At 35.6% G+C, this 22,037-nt stretch overlaps 1 protein-coding gene across 1 annotated transcript; it reads left to right on the top strand.

The window, feature by feature from the left end:
* The first annotated feature begins 4,161 nt into the window (after positions 1-4,161).
* LOC107790477 (shaggy-related protein kinase kappa) lies at positions 4,162-19,216 on the top strand. Its single transcript, XM_075217532.1, has 13 exons — positions 4,162-4,513; positions 5,546-5,788; positions 6,659-6,751; positions 6,828-6,887; positions 6,976-7,248; positions 9,713-9,787; positions 10,596-10,652; positions 10,743-10,883; positions 10,974-11,024; positions 12,064-12,159; positions 17,225-17,308; positions 17,398-17,500; positions 18,787-19,216. The coding sequence occupies exons 2-13, from the start codon at positions 5,642-5,644 to the stop codon at positions 18,873-18,875; spliced, it is 1,269 nt and encodes a 422-aa protein (XP_075073633.1). The 5' UTR covers positions 4,162-4,513; positions 5,546-5,641; the 3' UTR covers positions 18,876-19,216.
* The last annotated feature ends 2,821 nt before the right edge of the window (positions 19,217-22,037 follow it).

Here is a 22,037-nt window from a genome sequence, read left to right on the forward strand (position 1 = left end):
ATTAAAAAGAAAACAGTTATCCACTCATATTAATAAAAATGGATTAGATAATAAACTATTTAAAAACGGGTCAAATATGAATACAAATTACATTATCCACTTACAAAATGGATAACCAACAGATAACTAATGGGTCCGTTTAACTTTTACATTTGTAAAGCCTCAAATTGGTGGCTCCTTAAGTTTGAGAGACAATAAATTTTCTCAAAAGTGATCATATTACCCGTCGGTTAACCCGTTTTTAATCCGTATTAAATATGGGTGGGTTCAGATAATTTATCCGTTTTTACATTACCCATTTTCGACCACTCATATCCGATATAACCCGCTCGTTTTCCACCCCTACACTCCACCTTTAACAAGAAGTTTCACGTTCAAGCCCTGAGAGTCAGAACCTTCTTATAAGGACCACTTTATTTCCTTAGTAGAACTCGAGCGTTCAAGTCGAAATCCTTATTATACGAGAGGGGTACTTTACCTTCTTAGTTGGTCTACCTAACGCAAATCTGAATTAGTCGGACTAATTAATGTTGTCTAAAGAAAGAAAGAAGAACTTCACTAGCATTATCTACCTAATTTTTACATCCTACAAATGAGAATAGGTGTAGGTCAAGTGACATGTTACCATCCCCTCATAGGACTTTCATTAGAGGGACCAGTCTAAGTTATAGTTGCTTATCATTTTAATTTCCTTTCCCTCTCATAAAGCATCCCATTACAACTTTGTTAAATAAAAGTTTCATAAAGGTTACCTACACCTTTTACATTACTAGTGTTATTACTTTATTTTATTTTTCTTTTTTGAGTAAAATGATGCACATAAAAGGAAACACACCAAGACAACCATACAAAGAGTTGTTATTTACTCATACAAGGAGAGAAATGAACTATTTTTGTGCCCTTTAAACAGTCAAAAGTATTACTCCAATTATATGATCTAAAGAGTAGAAAAGAAAGAAAAGTACTCCTTCCGGTCCAAAATAAGTAACTAATTTGTCTTGTTATTGGTTCAAAATAAATATCTATTTATATAATCAAGAAAAAATTCAAGTTATTTTTCCAAAATTACGCTTACGTACGTATCCCTAAAAAGTTACTCCTCACATTAAATCGTTGCTTCAGTATTTAATTAATGATAGTTTAGTCACACTAACTATTTTTGTCTAGAATTTAGTATTTGCTTAATGGGTGTGTTCAAGGCAAATTGATCGCTTATTGTGGACAGGAAGAAATAACTTTTTTGAAAAACTAAAACACATCAATGAAGATATTACAAATCAAATGAGATGGTTTCAAATTTTAGACAACCATAAAAAGTAGTTATTTACTCACAAAAAGAGAGAAAGAAACTGTTTTACATGATCTTGAAAAGAAAGAAAATTGACTCGATTGGACTAACCACTCAACTATAAAATTGTCAAACTCGTGCCTTCTTTATATCATTTTTTCTCACTTTCTTTCTAATAAAATGTTCGGATAATAAGTGTTCGACAATTTAACCTCGAGAAGTAAACTTATTAGTGTGCTATTTATTATGTAGGTTGATTGGTGTAGGGGCAGCTTTAATTGGAAAATATAAAAGGATAAAGTTTGGACGGAGGACTTCGTCTCAAAAAGAAATTAAAAAGTGACATAAAAGTCAACAACGTGGGATGGTCCGGTCCATGTTTTCTTTTCCTCTCTAAATCATAGTCTGGAAAGACAAAAGTCGTCAATTTTTCTAATATGAATTGTTGATCATAAAAATATTTTTTATTTTGGTTGTTGTTACTTCATAACTGTCAAATTAGCTGTTATGTTTTTAACTTATAAATGGAACTTTTGTTCCTTTAATTTGTGAAAACACTGAAATATCCTCTTTTACTTTTTGCCTTATCGATTTCCATTATTTTCTATAATTAACTAAAAGAAATTGTTGAATCATAACGATACATTATTAATACATCACACTTTGGGCTACAGCTCCTAGTTCAACCCATTTTGCCTCAAACGAATTTTAGTCAGTTTGAATTCTGATTCGTCTATTACTATAATTCGTTATACCCGACCCGACCTGTCTATTTGACACCCTTGGGGTTGTTTGGTATGAGGTACAAGAAGATATAAGAATGATATAAAAATTTAATACCATCTTAATACTCTGTTTGGTTAGCAAACCAGGTATAAGTTATCCCGGTGTTACTTTTAACACCGGAATAACTTATACCTTATAAAATAGAAGGTGGGGTAATTAGCACCGATATAACTTATATTTTCTGCTTAGAAATTATGCAATTGTCATTCTTAATACAACATACCAAATAATGAATAAACAACAATTCCAGCATAACTTATTTCAGTATAACTTGTACTGGCATAACTCATACCGATATAAATCGTATTCGAACGAAACGATCCCTTAATCACTATTCTTTGAAAGACTGTTCTTAGCCAGGCTTAGCACTTAGCTTGTTGAAAATGTAAACCGTGGTCCCTCGAACCTTGGACCAAAATAATCAAATGATGACACGTGTACTTAGCACGTGAGATGTAATGTCCTAATCCAATTCTTAAAGGGTGGGGTCACGTGACGTGTCTTGGTTTAAATAATGAACAGCATTTGGTGACCCAGGAAGAATAAAAATGGCTACATCAGTATTATGGGCCAAGAATTCTAGCCCAGCGCTTCGACATGCAGTTCATAGGCTTATCTATTTGCTTCTTATTTACAGAGTTTGCACCCCACCAAATTGATGCTTTCAACTTTGCCGAATCTTATTGTATTCTATTATATTGTACTATATCGTTTGATATTTACAATATTTGGATACATTATATTGTTTGCCGTCGTTTATGATGTTATAGACCAACCATATAGAATGAACTTACAATATTATAATGGAAAAGTGAGGTAGAAAGTATAATTATTATATGAAAAGGTTTGATAAGGAATAAAATAGAATTATTTAATAATATAGAAAAGCAAGATGAGAGAAAAAAATAAGATAACGACGCGACCACACCAAATCGATTGTTACATAAAGTGACACTTTTCATCGTTACATAAGAATCATCCAGACAAGCTGTAAATTGGAAATACTATTTACCCATAAATTTTCATATTCAAAATGAAGTTAGAGATAAATTCAAGAATTTAAGTTAGTGATATCAGTGAATTCCAGTTTAGTATAAAGACTATGAATTAATGTTATGCTCAAAAAAAAAAATGTTCTTATGCTATATTGCATTTGATGAAAATTTCATTCATAAGTGCAATTTTATAATTTTTTTTATGTTAAGCATACAAATACTTTTACAGTTTAATCAATACAACGACTAGCTTGTTTATAAGTGAATAATAACAACAATAATCTTTTTACTTGAAAAAACATAAAATTGACTTCTAAAGGTTTATTTTCTCCCATAATTTTAAAAAAATTGATACTCGTTCTTTATATTTTATGTAGCTCCAAAAGAGGGCGAAATTTTGATAACATTAAATGGAAAAAAAGGAACTTGTTTTAACGACTGAAAATTATGTCGAGAATTTAACTATCATTGTATTTTTCCTTCAATGTGAATCAGATTTCATAACATAATAAAAAGGGTATATTGTACATATGGAATTTTTTTTTTCAAATTGTCAAAGCTCTTTTTTTAATTTTTTTTTATTATATATATTTTGAAAACTTGGATCTCGTCTTTGGAATTACGTCATTGTTTGGTGTTCCTTGGTTTGCTTCTATTAACATTTATTAATATCTATGTAGGATTTTTTTACTTATAGCCCGTGTCCGAAACTATTTAAATTCGATAGTAAAAATAAAAATTATAAAATTTGTATAAGTTAGAGAAAATTAAGAAAAGGATTAAGAACAATAATTGTAGTTTTGACACATATTAACTCCAATGTAATGTAATTATTAAAAGAAAAGTTAATATATTGATATATGAGTTTTTCACATAATATGTGTGATTTGATTCAAATTGTCCTTTTTCCTTCCTCCTAAAAAAATCATAAATAAATAGTATAACATTAATTAAACAACAACAACAACAACAACAATACATCCAATATTATCCCACCCCTTAAGCATAATGTGTACCCAAAGTAGGATTTAACATTAATTAAACAGGTTGAAAAAGAGAAATAATATGATTGGATGATTGCAACACCCATTTATGGGAGTGGAAGCAGCATAATAAATTTCCTACCAGAGATATGGTTTTGAAGAAAAGAGTCATTCACTTTGTCAGAGAAGACTGTCACTCTCTAACAGTATTGAAAGGCTCATCTTTCTCTCTCTCTCTATACCAGAGCACGCTTCTCGCATTTGAGAAAGAAACCAGAACAAAATACTCCCTTTTTTAGAAATATATAAAAATATAATTCGGCTGCGTCTGATCTGTGTCTTCAATTGGCCTTTTCCTTTCAATTTCTACAATTATAATATGCATTTTGTGGTGGTATATTGATTGAAAAGGTGGAAACGTTGTAGAAGAAATGCTTGAATACTGCTTCGGATTCATCGAGGTCAGTCCCTAGTTTTGCAATTTACATTATGAGCTTGTTTCGTTTTAGACGATCGTGTGGTAACTGCTCGGACGATGATTTGTGGTTCAAATGCATTATTTTTAATTTTTCTTTGTTTGTAGTATGCGTAGTAATTCTTGTGTAATTTCACCTTTTATCATCCTGTGCGTGTATGAAGGAGTAGATTTAGTTTTAGGACTGTAATACTACCAATCTGTGGGAGAGCTCTATTTTTGCTAACATATTTGGGCAATTGGGCTGACTTCTGCTAATACTGTCTTTATTGTCATTTCATCTAGTAAAAGGACTATTTTCATAGTATGATGTGAGGTAGATGAAGCTAAAGCTATGAGTTTTTATTTCTGTTGTGTTGGATATGGATCTGTTTATTTTACTTTTGACAAAGTATATCTGTTGATTTTATGAGTTCTATGAATACTTGAATAAAGCGGAACAAATAATAAGAGGATTCATATATCCAACACCAGTTAGTATGGAATTGAGGCGTGGTGATTGATGGATATATGGTTCCACAGAAAATAGAAATTTGTCATTTATCAGGACTATGTGTACTGTGTTTTTCCCTTCTCGTAGGTATTAAGCTCTTGAATGTTGAATCTTTGCTTAACTATCATGTTTCTTAACGTTGGAACTCATAAAACCTGGCATACAGCCATTGGAACCATAAGCACTCTATATTTCTAACATAATGTGGGTAATTTCCTTGACTCTTTCATTAAGCACCACTGCACCATGACCGATGATTCCTTCCGGAAACCCCTGCCCCTCCCTTAACCGGAATAAATGCGAAGAATACGTGTGCTACTTATTGGCATGGTTTGGATGTTATCCTTTTACCTAGTCTCCTCAACTTGGTAAATGCCAATGAATCGGTATTTTTATGCCTTGCTGTGATTCACTTCCTATTTGTCGCGCTTTTGTTTAGCTCATACCGACTAGCTTCATTTTGCTTACTTTTAGTTAAAGTTTCTCTTCAACAATATTGAGTTAACGACCTTGTCGTCGAACTAGGTAGACAGGAACACATATGGGATGGAGGGCTGCACCAGAAAGAGTTATGCAGAGAGAAGCAGAGATTAGTGTCAGTGATTCCCACAAGGTTCATTTATGGCATCCACTGGCCTTGGCCATGGAGGAGCAGGCAGTTCTAGAAGTGCTAATGGATTCAAGAGTTCATCTAGTTCAGTTGACTGGCTGGGAAGAGAGATGCTTGAGATGAGGTTGAGAGACAGGGTGGACCATGATGATGACAGGGTGAGCTTCTAAATTTGACTGCACCAATTAGTTAATGTTCCATAGTTGATTCTACCACTAGTGGTCTTAGTCAGAGCGCTAACTAGGTTCTCTGTTAAGTTGAATAGACCATGCTTTTACTGGAGTTTTCTGGTTTTTGTTTTTCTCAGGAATAGTCAGCCTGACATTACTACTGCTTTAGTATTCATGTTAGGGCCTTAAGATGGAGGCATTTGGTCCTATGGACTTCAAATTCATAGGCTTAAATATTTTGTGTACCACTTTGGATAGTCAGGATATGAAATGCCTAGTTAAATCAGTTCATATTAGCCTCTATATTGTATATATTCATATGAACTTGATGACAAAGTCATTTTAAAGTTTAAAATTTGATTTTAATGTTGAAATATCCTTGTAATTCAGTTGTCTCCCACCGGATGGAGTATGGACCTATCAAAAATACATATTACAGGTTTTTTTTTGGTTAAATGCCCCAAGAAACATGCTTAGATTTTAATTTTTCCATGATAATTATAAAATAAAAAATGTAATTATAATATTAAGGGCTGAAGTCAATATTCCTACGGTACCGTCATCACTGTATGAATTACTCTATAACTTAATCTTCTCTAACAATCCTGGGTTCCTCTACCGTCTCTCTCCTGTTCCCCCAAGCTGCACTTTCTCTCTTTTCTGCTGCCTGTCTGAGACTTCCTTCCTTTTCATTGTTTGATTAACAAGGAAGTGTGCTTATAATGGCCTACTATAGATATAAATTGATTTTGTGTCTCTCAAGGATACTACTTACACTCAGCTTTAGAGCATTACAACTTCAGTGATCATTTATCTGGCGGACATCATTCTTCCTATCATTTTGTAATAATCATGCAGGACAGCGAACCAGATATAATTGATGGTGTGGGTGCAGAAACAGGGCATGTTATTAGAACCAGTATTGGTGGTCGAAATGGTCAACCCAAGCAGGTTCTAATTAGTTATGTGAAGTATTACTTATCATGTGGTTGGGATGAAAAATGACTGTTTTTATTGGGGTTCACAGAATGTCAGTTACATAGCAGAACACGTGGTTGGAACAGGTTCTTTTGGTGTGGTTTTTCAAGTAAGCAGTGCTATAATTTCTGGGTTATCTACTTCTGTTTTTTCTTTATGTTCTATGCTATTCTGATATAAGTTTGCTATTATCATAGGCAAAATGCAGAGAGACTGGAGAGATTGTGGCAATTAAGAAGGTTCTTCAAGATAAGCGATACAAGAACAGAGAATTGCAGATTATGCAAATGTTGGATCATCCTAATATTGTTGCTCTGAAACACTCTTTCTTCTCAACAACAGACAAGGAAGAAGTGTACCTCAACCTTGTCCTTGAATTTGTTCCAGAATCTGTCAATCGTATTGCAAGACAATACAACAGAATGAATCAGAAGATGCCATTGATATACGTCAAACTCTATACCTATCAGGCATGTCGTACTTGTCGCTGGATGTAAACTCATAGTTAGACATTTACTTGATTATGTAACCTTTGTGTGTGTGAACGATAGTTGGTGCTCTCATTATGGTTATTGGCTGGTGCTACTTGCCTATATTACTTTGGCTAGTTTTGAGTTTAATTGCCTTTCTTTACTATCTAGCACCTGCTGACTGCTCAGTCTTCTTTGGTTATTGTATTTCTCATGGTGTTTATTGACCTGGAGAAAGCATATGACAAGGTTCCTAGAGAAGTTCTCTGGAGATGCTTGGAGGCAAAAGGTGTGTCGGTACCGTACATTACGGCGATCAAGGACATGTATGATGGGGCTAAGACTCGGGTTAGGACAGTAGGAGGAGATTCTGAACATTTTCCGATTGTAATGGGGTTACACCAAGGTTCTGCACTCAGTCCGTTCTTATTCGCCTTGGTGATGGACACATTAACGCACCATATTCAAGGGGAGGTGTCATGATGCATGCTATTCGCCGATGACATAGTTCTGATTGATGAGTCGCGAGTCGGTCTTAATGAGAGGCTAGAGGTTTGGAGACAAGCTCTTGAGTCTAAGGGTTTCAAGCTGAGCAGGACAAAGACGGAATACTTGAAGTGTAAGTTCAGCGCTGAGCCGGGGGAAGTGGGCATGGATGTGAGGGTTGAATCACAGATCATCCCAAATAGAGGAAGCTTCAAGTACCTTGGGTCGATTATCTAGGGGGAGGGGAGATAGACGAGGATGTCACACATCATATTGGGGTAGGATGGATGAAGTGGAGGTTAGCATCTGGAGTCTTGTGTGACAAGATAGTGTCACCGATTCTCAAAGGTAAGTTCTATAAAGCGGTGGTTAGACCGGCAATGATGCATGGGGCTGAGTGTTGGCCTGTTAACAACTCACATACCCAGAAAATGAGATTAGCAGAAATGAGGATGCTGAGGTGGATGTGCGGGCACACTAGGATGGATAAGATTAGGAATGATGATATTCGGGAGAAGGTGCAAGTGATTCCCATTGAGGACAAGATGCGGGAAGCGAGACTCAGATGGTTCGGGCATGTTCAGAGGAAAAGTCCAGATGCTCCGGTAAGGAGGTGCGAGCGGCTAGAAGTGGAGGGGACGAGAAGAGGTAGAGGGCGGCCTAAGAAGTATTGTGGAGAGGTGATCAGACATGATATGACAAGGCTTCAAATTTCCGAGGACATGACACTTGATAGGAAGTTGTGGAGGTCGAGTATTAAGGTTGTAGGCTAGGAGGTAGTTGAGTCTTGCCTTACTTATACCTTTGCGAGACTAGTCTGGTAGGGTTTTTACCTAAGATAGCTAGTGACATTGTTGTGTCTTACTATTTCAGTGCATGACGTATTTAATAGCTATCGCTTTTTTTTTTGCAGCTTTCTTCTAGATTTCATGTTCATTTTTTTTTCTTTTCGTATTATTTCTGTGGCGATACTAATATTCTCTGCTTTTGTCCTTCCGTACTATTGAGCCGAGGGTCTTTCGGAAACAGCCTCTCTACCCCTTCGGGGTAGGGGTAAGGTCTGCGTATACACTACCCTCCCCAGACCCCATTAGTGGGATTTCACTGTGTTGTTGTTGTTGTTGTATATTTTGGGTGGGTGGGTGGGTGGAGATACATGGTGGGGGATCCGCCATTGAAATGTCACATGGTGCAAAATACTTAAGTTGTGTGCTAGTTTATACATTTGGTGTGAATCATGAATGCGTGATTTATCTCTTTGGATTTTTAGACCTTTCCTCTCCCTCTTGTGACGGTTTATCAAGTTACTCTAAGTGTTCTGCATGATGTGCGACACATTTTTTTCACCAGTCAATTGGTTATAAGCAACATTTGAAGATGTACATCTGTTTGGAAAAGAGGAAATTATTCTGCTTTTATCTTAGTTGAACCCCCACCCCCCCACCCCCCCACCCCCAAAAAAAAAGTAAAGAAAGAAAGTAAAACAAACAAAAAACAGTAAAAACAAAGATGGTTAAGATCTTGACAGAAATTAGAGAACCTGTTATAGATAGAGTAGAGAACTTGTAGTGTTTTTGCCTGCTTGTTGTTTTATAGCCATCTTGACTCATATGAGTATGAGTTATTATTTGTGCCTATGGTTACCTGTAACGTGGACCAAAAGGCCATTAGATTCATAGGTATACTGGACTTTTTGAAAATAAGGCAACATTTCAAGCTCCATGGCCCACTGGTTGACATTAGACTATTGCTTTCCTTCTGTCCTTTTGATTGTCTACCTTGCTTTGCTAGTTTTCATAGATGAAGCATATGCATTCTTGAAACCAAGAGAAGGGCCTTAAAATATTTTGCATTTTTTATTTGAAAATTTACCATCTAACTACTTGCAGAAAATTTAAGCATTTAATGCTGGACTAGTTATTGATTTCATTCCATTTAATGTCTCACTTTATATACCTTTTTCCTTTGTTTGATTCAGATATGCAGGGCGCTGGCTTATATTCATAACTGTATTGGCATCTGTCACCGTGATATCAAGCCTCAAAATTTACTGGTGAGATGTTTCTTTATGATAGTGGATTTCTGCGTTTCTAAGTACATCTGTTACTTTTTATTTTTTCTTGTTCTGGGCCTCATTCTGGATCAAAGGCCCCCATAATCTTGACTGGATAATAGGTGTTTATTTGTTTTCTTGAATGAGTATGATTAGCTGCAATGTGTTATGTGCACGATTGATTTTGTAAGTTAATAATCTAGTTGGATCACTGTACTTTTTTGTTTACAGAATAGAATTTGATATGATTCTGTATTGTATATTTGAATATCATTTGGTTAAACTGAGCGAACAAAATTCCATACTTTAACTCATAGAAAGCCTTACTAAAATTAAAACTGTATTGCAACAAGGAAGAGGAAAAGGATTGAATAGAGGAACGCCCTAGCATTTCGCATAAATGATTGCGATTGTATATTTTCAGTCTTATGATGTGTGTAGATGCCTGGTAAAATACTCCAGTTTTGGGAAAATTCTAAGACCATTATGAGTGAAGTGGTAAAGGGCATTGAAGAGGTTTATTAACTTAAATTTGTTTTATTAGACAAGCCAGTGATCACCCTATAGAGTAACCAAGTAACTTAGTATCCAGCAGATCAAGAATGCAAATCCTTTTAAGTTGATCTCTCTAAGAGGATATACATTTGTACCTGTTAGACAGAGATGCAATAGCTTAATCTTATGGTAAAATACTAGATGATTTCAAGCTTAATATTGGATAGTATTATGTTACTGCCATTGCTGGTGTCTTCTGATTATCTTCATGATATTTTTATCTTACTAAGCTGAAATACTGTTTAATACTTAGGTAAATCCACACACGCATCAGCTGAAGCTTTGTGATTTTGGAAGTGCAAAAGTTTTGGTAATTTCTCTCCGCAAAGACCACTTTGAATTTAAGGGTCATGTTGCACTTGCTCCAGTTTTCTGACTTAATTCTTGGACCACTTGTTAGGTGAAAGGTGAACCCAATGTGTCATATATCTGTTCGAGATATTATCGTGCCCCTGAACTCATATTTGGTGCCACCGAATACACAACAGCTATTGATATTTGGTCTACAGGTTGTGTAATGGCTGAGTTACTTCTTGGACAGGTATATCCCTGTCTTAATTTTTTGTGCTATTCTTGGTCAAATGTTGTATTATTTGTTCTAATACTTCTAACAAATCCTTTTGGTGGACAGCCATTGTTTCCCGGAGAGAGTGGGGTTGACCAATTAGTAGAGATTATAAAGGTGGATTTTAGACTTTTTTATTCTTGATACTATCTTCTCCAAAGATACTGGCTGTTTTCTTTTCCATTACAATTAAGTATCTTCTCCAAAGATACTGGCTGTTTTCTTTTCCATTACAATTAAGTTGGACCTTTTTTCCCTCTGTTAATAAGAGAGCATGTTAATACGTTATCGCTTAAGAGTTCGACAATTTCTGTACAGTATGATCATAGATTTATAATGCATATGTGATATTGGTACCTAACGTGTATACGGAAAATATCCCAGTTTTCTTAGTTCAACGGGCAATAGATAAGAAGAAGCAAAGATCTCGTACTCTGCATGTGTTGAAGTTTGTGCAACTTGCACTCATTTGCTTTTGTTCTATATTAGATACTCCCTCCCATCCGCAATGAGTGACCATTTTACCTTTGGCACACCCATTAAGGAAATACGAACTCGTAGAGAAAAAAAGATGTATTCACTAAATTAACCTTAATTAATTGTTACATTGACACATTGGAATATGTAAATAAGGCCAAATTTTTGAAAAATAAAATTAATTCTTTCTTGATTATGTAAATGGATTTATTTTGGACCAAAATAAAAAAGTTCAAATGGTCACTTATTGTGGACCGGAGGGAATATCTTTTATTCTATTTTGTTCTATACTGATATCTTTCCTTGAGTCTATGAAGTGTCACTCATCCATTTTTTAACTTTTGAAATGCCTAGCTAGTTTTAGGGTTTTTGTTGATGAACACATTAATTCATGTCTGTGGTGCTGTCATGCATGTTAAAGTGCTGCTTTCTGTTTCCCCTGGAAGAGAGTGGACGGAGGGGGGTTGATTCCTCTTTGTATATAACCCTAAGAGACTACTTTTGTGAGTGCTTTTGTTTATAATGTAGCTGCACATGTTGATGGGAAAAGATGGATTGTTATTTGCGGCCTACTTATGCAGGCAGGGTTTAATCATATATTAAGTGCTGTAGAAGTGTTTGTGTTTGCTGTGGACCATGCCTTCATAATTATTTTTTTTCTACTTCGAATTCTATGCAGGTTTTGGGGACACCTACTAGAGAGGAGATAAAATGCATGAATCCTAACTACACCGAGTTTAAATTTCCACAAATAAAGCCACACCCATGGCACAAGGTATGCTGCATAAACCTTAAAGTAAAGCTGAAATTCAAACTCTAAACACTTGAATATTGGTGCTCACTGGTGCACACTTATGTGCTCATGGTCATTTCATCACTTTTACTTTTTGATGGGAAAATGAGCAGTGATTATTGCTTTTATCTTTTTCCTTCCTTCTACTGAAAGTCAGATATACGTAACCAGTACCATGGGCTGCTTGATTTAATTCATTTTTTTCTGATATCAGTAATGATGGATGGCATTAAAAATACTTTTGTTAATCAAGTAAAGTTGGTCAAGGAGAGTTTTGGAAGTTGCTTATTTCTGCTTAACAAGATTAAAGTCCAAAGGTGGATAATATACTTAAGCCAAGAAGAAGGGCCAGTTATGGATAAAAAAAAGTATCGGTGAAAGCCATGCCTAAATCTGATAACTTGATCTTCCTTTTGGTTGTATTTGCCTCATTTTATTGCTTGTATATTTACTGATTCCTTTACACGATTCTTCCCTTAATTAGACCGCAAGGAAATATGGGGATGGTCACGACCCAAAATCCCTCCGAAGGAGTCGTGATGGCACCTAATCTCTAAACTAGGTAAGCCTAGCTTTAACAGAAATAACATTGATAGTTACTAACTTCAAATTAGATAATCTCTAAACAATTATAATTCTCAAAACTGGTGGTACAAGTCATAAGCCTTTCTAAGAGTAGTTATACAAAATAATTACGTCACTGTTCCACAAACAAAGGATCAAATGGGAGTAAGTGAAGGTGACTCTGAAGTCTGCAAACGCAGCAACAAGTTTGCCTTAAGTCTCCACCGCGACGATCCACACAGCTACTATCGATTAAATACCTGGATCTGTACAAAAAAATATACAGAAGTATAGTATGAGCACACCATGGCGGTGCCCAGTAAGTATCAAGACTAACCTCGGTGGGGTAGTGGCGAAGAACAGTCAAGACACCTACTGGTCAAATGAATTGAACAGGATATGACAATAAAATACCAAGATAAAGATAACAAAGTAATATCAACAGCAGGGAGAAATCAAACTACAAACAGTAGAGACAATAAAGGGAAACACGGATGAAAACGAAAGATAACCAAGTAGATTAACACCAACATAGCTGGGACACAGACAAGTAAAAATGTACTCAAATAAGGAAGGCGATGTTAACTCAATCAATCATATCATTTCTGATGCACAATTCCAACTATCTCAAAACTCAATGTCTCGTATCGTAACCTCAATTTCCAAAACCTTCAGCACACACGGCACCTTGTGCCCACACATTTCTAGCTCACTTTGCACAGCGTCATCCTCATGCTACTTAGTACGTCAGGTCCATAACCAATGCAATTAAGATGTTCAAGGAGTCTCATTTATATAATATAAAGTAGAGTACAACTTCTAGACCAATTAGGAAATTAGCAAGAAAGGATGAAGTTATTTTTAGAAATTATTTGAATAAAGAAAATACCCCTTTTCAAATAAAATACAACATCGAATGAATTGTTACCTTTAATATAGGATTTGATAAATTAAAACTTAGTAGAAATTCCTTTTTAAGTAACATTCAATATCATCGGGTTAAGAAAATTTAATTGAGAAACTAATTGAAATAGAACATAACATTTATAGGAATTTGAATTATTGAAAGGTGTATATATACACGGCGAGTTCAAATTTAAAAGTCATATATAGCAGCGTAATACTAGTTCCTTTATTTTAAAATTACGATATTACTAATAACTTAACAGATAGGAGGAAATGATTCAACGTAGTAAATTTACTTTGAAAAATTAATTTACCAGAGTAATAGTTTCTGGTAATGAATTCAAGGAACAATGGCAAGTCAACAACTCAATGCCAATAATCCGATCCTCGCAACTCAGTGAAACCCGAAATACAAATTGTCAAGTCTTAAATAAATGAACTAGGGTCCTCTCAGTATTCAACTATAACCAAATCCTAAATGAAATGTAAAACCACCGGATAACTCGTATAGTCAAAGAGGAATACATAAGCATATATATATTGATGCAGCGTGCATCCCGATCCCACCAATCCTCCCTTATTCCTCCGTAACAATTACAATAAAAGTAAATAGTATATATATTTGTTACGGTGTGCAACCCGATCCCACCAATCCTCCCTTATTCCTCCTTTACAATTACAATAAGAGTAAATAGCATATATATCACCATATCAGTAACAAAATGATCATTCTCCCTTATTACTCCTTGTTGTGGCGTGCAACCCGATCCCACCAGTCCACCCTTATTACTCCTCAATATATATATCACCCTTATTCCTCCTGTTGCGGCGTGCAACCCGATCCCATCTGTCCACCCTTATTACTCCTTGTTACGACGTGCAACCCGATCCCACCAGACAACATCAATTCTCCCTTATTCCTCCTCATCATATCAACAACCCAACATAGTTTAAAATCAACAACAACAACAATTTAACAACCTAATCACAGGGATTTCTACCACCAAGAGTATGAGTACACGACAACGAGAGAATTATGGAAAAACCAAGAAGCACAATAACCTTAACAAAACAACAAGACATAATAAGCACGTGATAACTACACCGACAACCACAACAATTTGGACACATAACATATATGCACGGGGTCATAAAGGAATTCACAATTAAGAGATAACAAAACAATAGAGAGAACAATCACTTCAATTAAGGCAAATAAGGGCCAAGTAACAAGTAAGAGTTAGAGGAAAGCTAATAACATCGTATGGAGCATATAGAGGTAAAACAATCAATTAGGAAACCCAATCATATCGGAAAACTTCTTACTGAACATAAGGACCTAAGAACCCTAAAGGCAAATTTCCCACAAATAAGTTCGAGCACACACTCGTCACCTCGCGTGCACGGACTACAAGTAGCATAGAAAACTCAAATCCTAAGGGGAAGTCCCCCCCACAAGGTTAGGCAAGATACTTACCTCAATCCGGCCAATTCAATACTCAATTTAGCTTTTCCTTTACAACTCATCAACGCTCAGCTCAATCTAGCCAAAAAACGACTTGAATACATCAAACAATGCAAGAGAAAACAATTTCAATTAACAAAACTATGATTCTTACACAATTTGCAAAAAGTCAACAAAAGTCAACTCTCCGAACCCGCACCTCGGAACCCGACAAAATTTACAAAAACTGAATACCCATTCCGATACGAGTTCACCCATATGAAAATTATCTAATTCCGACACCATTTGGTCCCTCAAATCATCATTTTACATTTTTGAAAGATTTCACAATTTTTCCCAAATTTTCCTTTAGATTCTCATGAATTTGATGTTAAATCTAAGATATAATCACAAAATATAATTGGAAATTGATTAGAGACACTTATCCAATGATTTGGTATGAAAATCTTCTCTCAAAATCGCCCACTCTCGGAGTTAGGGTTCAAAGAATATGAAAAATGAGCAAAAACTTGGAATACCCAGTTTTTAGCAGGCTGCAGATGTCGCATTTGCGACACTGGGTTCGCAAATGCGAACTCGCAAAAGCGAATAAATCTTCGCAAATGCGAAGCCTGAATTTACCCTGTCACCATCGCAATTGCGATGAAAATCTTCGCAAATGCGAAGGGCCTTCGCAAAAGCGGCCCAGAACTTCGCAATTGCGAACCTTCCCTGCCCAGTTCATTTCTCGCATTTGCGAGACTGGCTTCGCAAATGCGAAGTATGCCTGTCCCAGCCATTTCGCAAATGCGAGATCAGACAGCAGCAACTCAAAAATTTCTACCAAACACTCCGAAACGCTTTTGAAACTCAGCTGAGCCCTCGGGGCTCTAAACCAAACACCCACACAAGTCTGAATACATAACAAAAACTCGCTTGCACGATCGGAACACCAAAATAACCTCTAGAACCACGAATCGGATGCCAAAACGCATGAAAATCACTATGAACTTCAAGAACTTCTAGAATTGCAACCAAGCGAATCATGTCAAATCTACTCCAAACGACACCAAATTTTGCAGGCAAGTCCCAAATGACATAACAAAGTTGTTCCAGCTTTTGGAATCGCATTCCGTCCCCGATAACATAAAAGTCAACTATGGGTCAAACCTGTCCATTTTCCAAACTTTAACTTTTCCAACTTTTGCCGAAATGCGTCAAATTACCCTACGGGCCTCCAAATCCAAATCCGAACACACGCCTAAGTCCAAAATCACCATACGAAGCTACTGACATCATCCAAAACTCATTCCGGAGCCGTTTACTCAAAAGTCAAATTCCGGTCAAACTCTCATCGCTTAAGCTTCCAAAATTAGATTCCTTCTTCCAATTCGACTCCGATTCATCCGGAAACAGAATCTAACCATGCACGCAAGTCGATGCACATAATATGAAGCTGCTCGTGACCTCAAACTGCCGAACCGGACACAATTGCTCAAAACAACCAGTCGGTCGTTACAACCCCCCCCCCCCCCAAAAAAAAAAAAAACTCCCAAGCCCCAAACCTTCTTCCTGGTTACGATAGTAAAAGGCATTAAAGAATTTCTGAAAGCAAGTGGCGAATTGCTGCTTTGGAGAAACATATAGGAACGGTGGGAAACTATTTTACTGGCACCCTTCTATGGTGTGGAAAGATGGGACACTGGTAAACAGGAACTAAGAATAAGAGCAGTCTGTGTTAAAAAGTAGAACCTGTTGGCAAAAGATAGGAAACATGTGGCGCTTGGATCCAGAATATCTTAGATGATGGTGGTACTTGGGTTCTCCTCCCAAATATGATACTTGAAAATCATAGTCTGTCAAATACCATGAAGGGCATGAACATTCTTCCCATGTGTCAAAACTTATGCTATCAGTTAGTCCAGTGAGATCTGGACTATATTATCTTTCCATTTAACCCATGGAAACATCCTTATATATTGTCTTTTATTCCATATATTTGGATGAATTGTGCTACTTTTTCCTGATTGTTTTCCATCATATACAGGGAGTTCATATTCTCAGTCGCCACTTTCTCTCTGATAAAATATTTCCTCTATGCAAGTCTAACTTACCTCACAATGCATCTTGCAGGTTTTTCAGAAGCGATTGCCTCCAGAAGCAGTTGACCTGTTGTGTCGGTTTTTCCAGTATTCACCCTATTTGAGATGCACTGCTGTAAGTCTACTTTCTGTCTGAATTTATTCAATCTTATTATGTTGAGGTTTGGATGTAGTAGCCTATTGATTTGTGCTTTGGTCATGCAGTTGGAGGCTTGTATTCATCCATTCTTTGATGAGTTGAGGGATCCTAATACCCGTCTTCCTAATGGTCGCCCTCTTCCACCACTTCTCAATTTCAAGCCGCAAGGTAATGTACAGTTGTACACCCAAAAAACAGCTATTTTGCCACATTGTAAGTGTATTATGTGACCAATTTATTAGAATAGATGCACCTGATTTTAAGAATTAGGCTCTGGGACTAAATAATCCTGATTCCAACTGCAACTACATGTGGGAAAGAAAAAGATGAGAGAAAGGGGCTACCTTTAGTGACTAGTTCATTTAGGACTTTAGTGACCGAAGCTTTTGCTTGTCTTGACCTGAATAGAGCGGAATTGTTAGAGTGTGTTCATATAACTGACTTTAACTAATTTTTATTGCGGTGTAGTTGATTGATCATGAATTCATGATAATGTTCTCTAATTTATGGAGGTGTTAACCACAACTTTTTTTGAGGAGGTTTTTTTTTCCTTTTCTTTGAGAAGTCTACCCACAACTTCAATACGACATGGGCAGATTTATTCTGGTTGGCTTAGCTCTTTCTGCTCCAGCATGGATCCGACTGTTTTTGCTCTAATTAGTCACCATGTAGGTTGATCCTGGGTCCCGGAAACAGCCTCTCTACCCTCTCCGGGGTAGGGGTAAGGTCTCGTACACTCTACCCTCCCCCGACCCCACTGGTGGGATTCTACTGGGTCGTTGTTGTAGGTTGATCCTGTGATCACTTTGCCTAGTTATGTTGCACCTACACTTTAAGGAATGTGGTTAACATTGCTAAGAAACTAGTACCACACATGTCCAATTGTCCTACCCAAAAAAAAAAAAAATAGCTAACTTCTATCACTGGTAGCTAGTCCTAACTGTTGTATTTTAATTTTTTGCCGGATCATGTAATAAGTCAGTGTCTATGCAACATAGCTTCGAGCATGTTTTCTGTTCATTGATGTAATACTCCAATAATACATTATTTGTAGGCACATCCGTCTGATGTTTGTTTACACCTGATCACTGAAGGTGTCATATCTTAGTAATCTGATCAGGGAGATATTGCTAATTACCAGCTACTACTTCATGAAGTTTTTCTCAAAGCGCCGATTCCATGAACTTGTTTATGAAAATTGATTGTGCAATTAGAGTTTTATTGAAAAAGTGTGAAGAAACGGGTGAAAATGGGAGTCTGGCTGGTTTTTTTCAACTCAGCAAGTGTACATGGTTATATTTCTTTATTTTCTACTAGTGATTAAGCGATATAGCATTCAGCATTCTCCACTTTTCTCAGTATCTTTTGGCAACATTTTGCTCGTGTATAAATATTCAATTTCTCAACCCTGAATTTTTCTCAATCTCTTTTGCTGTTGACATGCTCTTTTGCAGAGCTCACTGGAATTCCTCCTGAAACTCTCCAGCGTCTCATTCCAGAACATGCTCGAAGACAGAATTTATTCATGGCTTTACGATCCTAGTGATTCTTGTTTTGCCACTGTCCCCATTTAGTTGGCATCTGTAAAATGTGGTAAAAGTAGTGGTTGCACAACATCCATTACTGCCTGCTAAATGTTGTTTCAGATCAAGTTCACATAGCTATTAGCTTGCAATTATACGTTTGTGAGAGAGCATTTTGTATCCGTTCCCAATAACTGTTACAGGTAGTGTGCATATATGTCAAATCAGATTTTGTATATGTAAGGAAACACTTTGAGGTTTAGGTTTGGATGTCGAAAAGCTGAGGATTTTTATATAACTATAGAGTCTTTTGTTTTAGCGCCATTTTGCTTGATGGGTAATAATACTAGTTAAGACGAAATACTTGTTTAGCCCGATGTTTACACCAAGCCAATGAGTGTGTGCCATTTGTTTTCTGTACGCTTTTGTTACCTAACCATGGCCAATTATACATGCTCCTATCTCAATTTATCACTTAGCCATGGTATACCAATGCGTTTTGGTGCAAGCACAGGATGTTGGTAAGCTTTCTCTGTAAGTATGTTTTTTCAGCGTTTCCTTGCCGGAGTTATTAAATGAAACGCGTAGCATCACATATTCACTTGTCATTTATCTGGGTTCTAGAAGAGCTGTTTTCAGAAAATTGGATTAGTGTTTCTTGGATAATCGTATCTAGAATAGACTGCTGCTGATATTGCAAAAGTTGTTCTCATATGGCCAAAGAGCAATGTGTTTCAAAGATCTTATACTATTTGCAATGTATGTACACTGTTGCTCTGAGTTGAAAAGTAGTACTCTTGGCATTGTCAATTTCTTATGTACGTTGTGGTTTCTTCTCACCCCTTGCTACACTCATATGGCCTGGATAGGATATGGTAGTTGTAGAAACTAAATTTTTGGCAGTCCCGAGGTGTGAACTAGCGAGTTGCCCCATAACTTCATTTTGCCTGGACGGGTTTCTCTAGAAGCAAGCAAGAAGACGTTCAACATGCAATGGACATATTGAATTGAGCAACCTCGTGATTCTGGCCATGATCAAAGTTACAGATAAATATATGGCTAAGAACAGACGTTCCCTGGATGCCAAAGTTGGTGTTTAGACAAGGGTTTATAAAATATCACATTTTATTGACTTGCAAATCACATTCATATGATGAGAGAATATGTTAAAAATTAGTTTGTGATCTAAGAAGTCATGACTTCATGTGAGTTATACCTTACCGCTAAGTTATTTACTAAACACTGCCAGTCTTTCATTTGAAAGAGTTTATGTAGTTGTCCTGCTGAAGTCCAAAACTTTTGATTGACCAATCTCTGTAGACATGAATCATATATATATATACACATACTATATTATAAGTGTGACGACTTATAGGTTAAGTTATTTTACTAAAATATCCTTCAAAAGATGAATGACTGAATTACCCTCTACTTAATGATTTATTTATTAATTTAATTTATTATTATATATGCAATATTATGAAGAACTCAATAGTCATTTTTTTTCTTCTTTCCGTTGTCTAATATATCAATAGTTACTTCTTTAAAACTACCTCTTAATTAGCCTCCAACTCTTCTTCCTCTTTAATTTTCTTTATTAGTTTCCATAACCCATCAAATTCCCACGTGAAGTTATTATCCACAGTACTTCAAAATTTGCAAGTAGGAACCAATTTGTATGTAAGAGCAAGGAACAAAGATCAAATAACAAAAGCGGAAAATTGGACGATCGATAACATTCTATATGAGATACATTGTGTTTTTAATGTATCTGAAACCCAAAACATGAAATGGAGTCTTCAATCGTCTGTATTATTTATGGGTTTGTTGTACTTCTTTTGCTCTATTTTTAGTATTTCAAATTTTCTCTGAATGTTTAATTAGGTGAAATATTGAGATGCTTGCAATTATAGTTATATCATGAATATCCACTCTTTCCGATGATGATCTTGGACTAGACGCAATATTTGGTCTTGGTATGTTTATCATAGCTAACATTTACAAACAACTAGCCTTTATAGTTATTGTAAAATATTGATTGTTAAGACTGAATTGCTCACAAACTACAGGTATGTTCATGTCATCATTGCTTGTGTGGAAAATAATTATATGAAATTCCAAAATATAAATATCATGGGATGGGAAAACATTTATTCAGTAGCTAGCATTTTTGTTTGTTAATTGCATTTTAGGTTGACGCTGACGCATATTTCTTTTTCTTATCCGATGTTCAAGTTGTTATTTTCCCAAGCACTATGTTTATTTCTATCATTTTTCTCTATTGACTTTTATTTGAGATCAATCGTTTTATTTTTAAACTAAGACAAATCGCTATAACCCATTTCCAATAGAGTATAGAATTATATGAAATTTGAATTTATCCCTCTAAGTTACCTAGCAAGAGTTGTAAATAGTTTGTGTTGTTTTTGTCCTTAATATATGTGGATATCACATTTTGATGTTTAATATTCTTTTATGAAGATTTGATTTCCTTTGTTTTTTGGTACTAATCTTCTAATTTATATTGTTTGTATTTACTAATGTGGGATACACGTACAATATACGTATACAAAAACTAGTTGTCTTATAAATTCGAAGGATTTTCATTTTTCATGCAATTAATGAGAGGAAGCAAGGTTATGCTGGAAAGCAAGATTTTTTGGGGGAAAAGAAGAATTTGGAGCATGATCTCTGCGGATTCCATTACGTGAGATTATATAGGATATGATCTTATTGTTGTTATAAGAACTAGTTTTAGGTGTATAATACGTCAATCAACAAAACAAATATGTTGTTGGTTGTACATACATTGAATACACAACTATAAAAATTACATAAATATTACTCCATTAAAAAATATTAGAGTTATTTAATAATTATAATATTTTTTTTTTTGAAAATGATGAATATTGATCCGATTAAGTTAGCTTAATGAAGAAATAGATCTTTTCCTACATAATGCGTTAGTGGGACCTCAGTCTTTGCCTTCAATTACTGAAGTTATTTGTTTGTCTTCTTTTTTCAAAGATTAATTAGTAAGATATACTTGACATACAAAATTAATGATAATATTATAATACAATCTATTCAGATTTTCTAAAATTATATTTATTGAACTTGACATGCAATTGTAAAATGTCCTTTCATTAGTGCTTCGATAATTTGATGTTATAGATGAATAA

This window comes from Nicotiana tabacum, chromosome 7 (assembly GCF_000715075.1).
Source record: "Nicotiana tabacum cultivar K326 chromosome 7, ASM71507v2, whole genome shotgun sequence".
Taxonomy (NCBI): domain Eukaryota; kingdom Viridiplantae; phylum Streptophyta; class Magnoliopsida; order Solanales; family Solanaceae; genus Nicotiana; species Nicotiana tabacum.

Bases quoted from the DNA above. Each gene is read 5' to 3' on its own strand.
- LOC107790477 (XM_075217532.1), top strand. From the start codon at position 5,642: ATGGCATCCACTGGCCTTGGCCATGGAGGAGCAGGCAGTTCTAGAAGT. The intron at 10,884-10,973 runs GTATATCCCTGT...TTTGGTGGACAG, and splicing joins CTGAGTTACTTCTTGGACAG to CCATTGTTTCCCGGAGAGAG. The intron at 17,309-17,397 runs GTAAGTCTACTT...TTGGTCATGCAG, and splicing joins CCTATTTGAGATGCACTGCT to TTGGAGGCTTGTATTCATCC.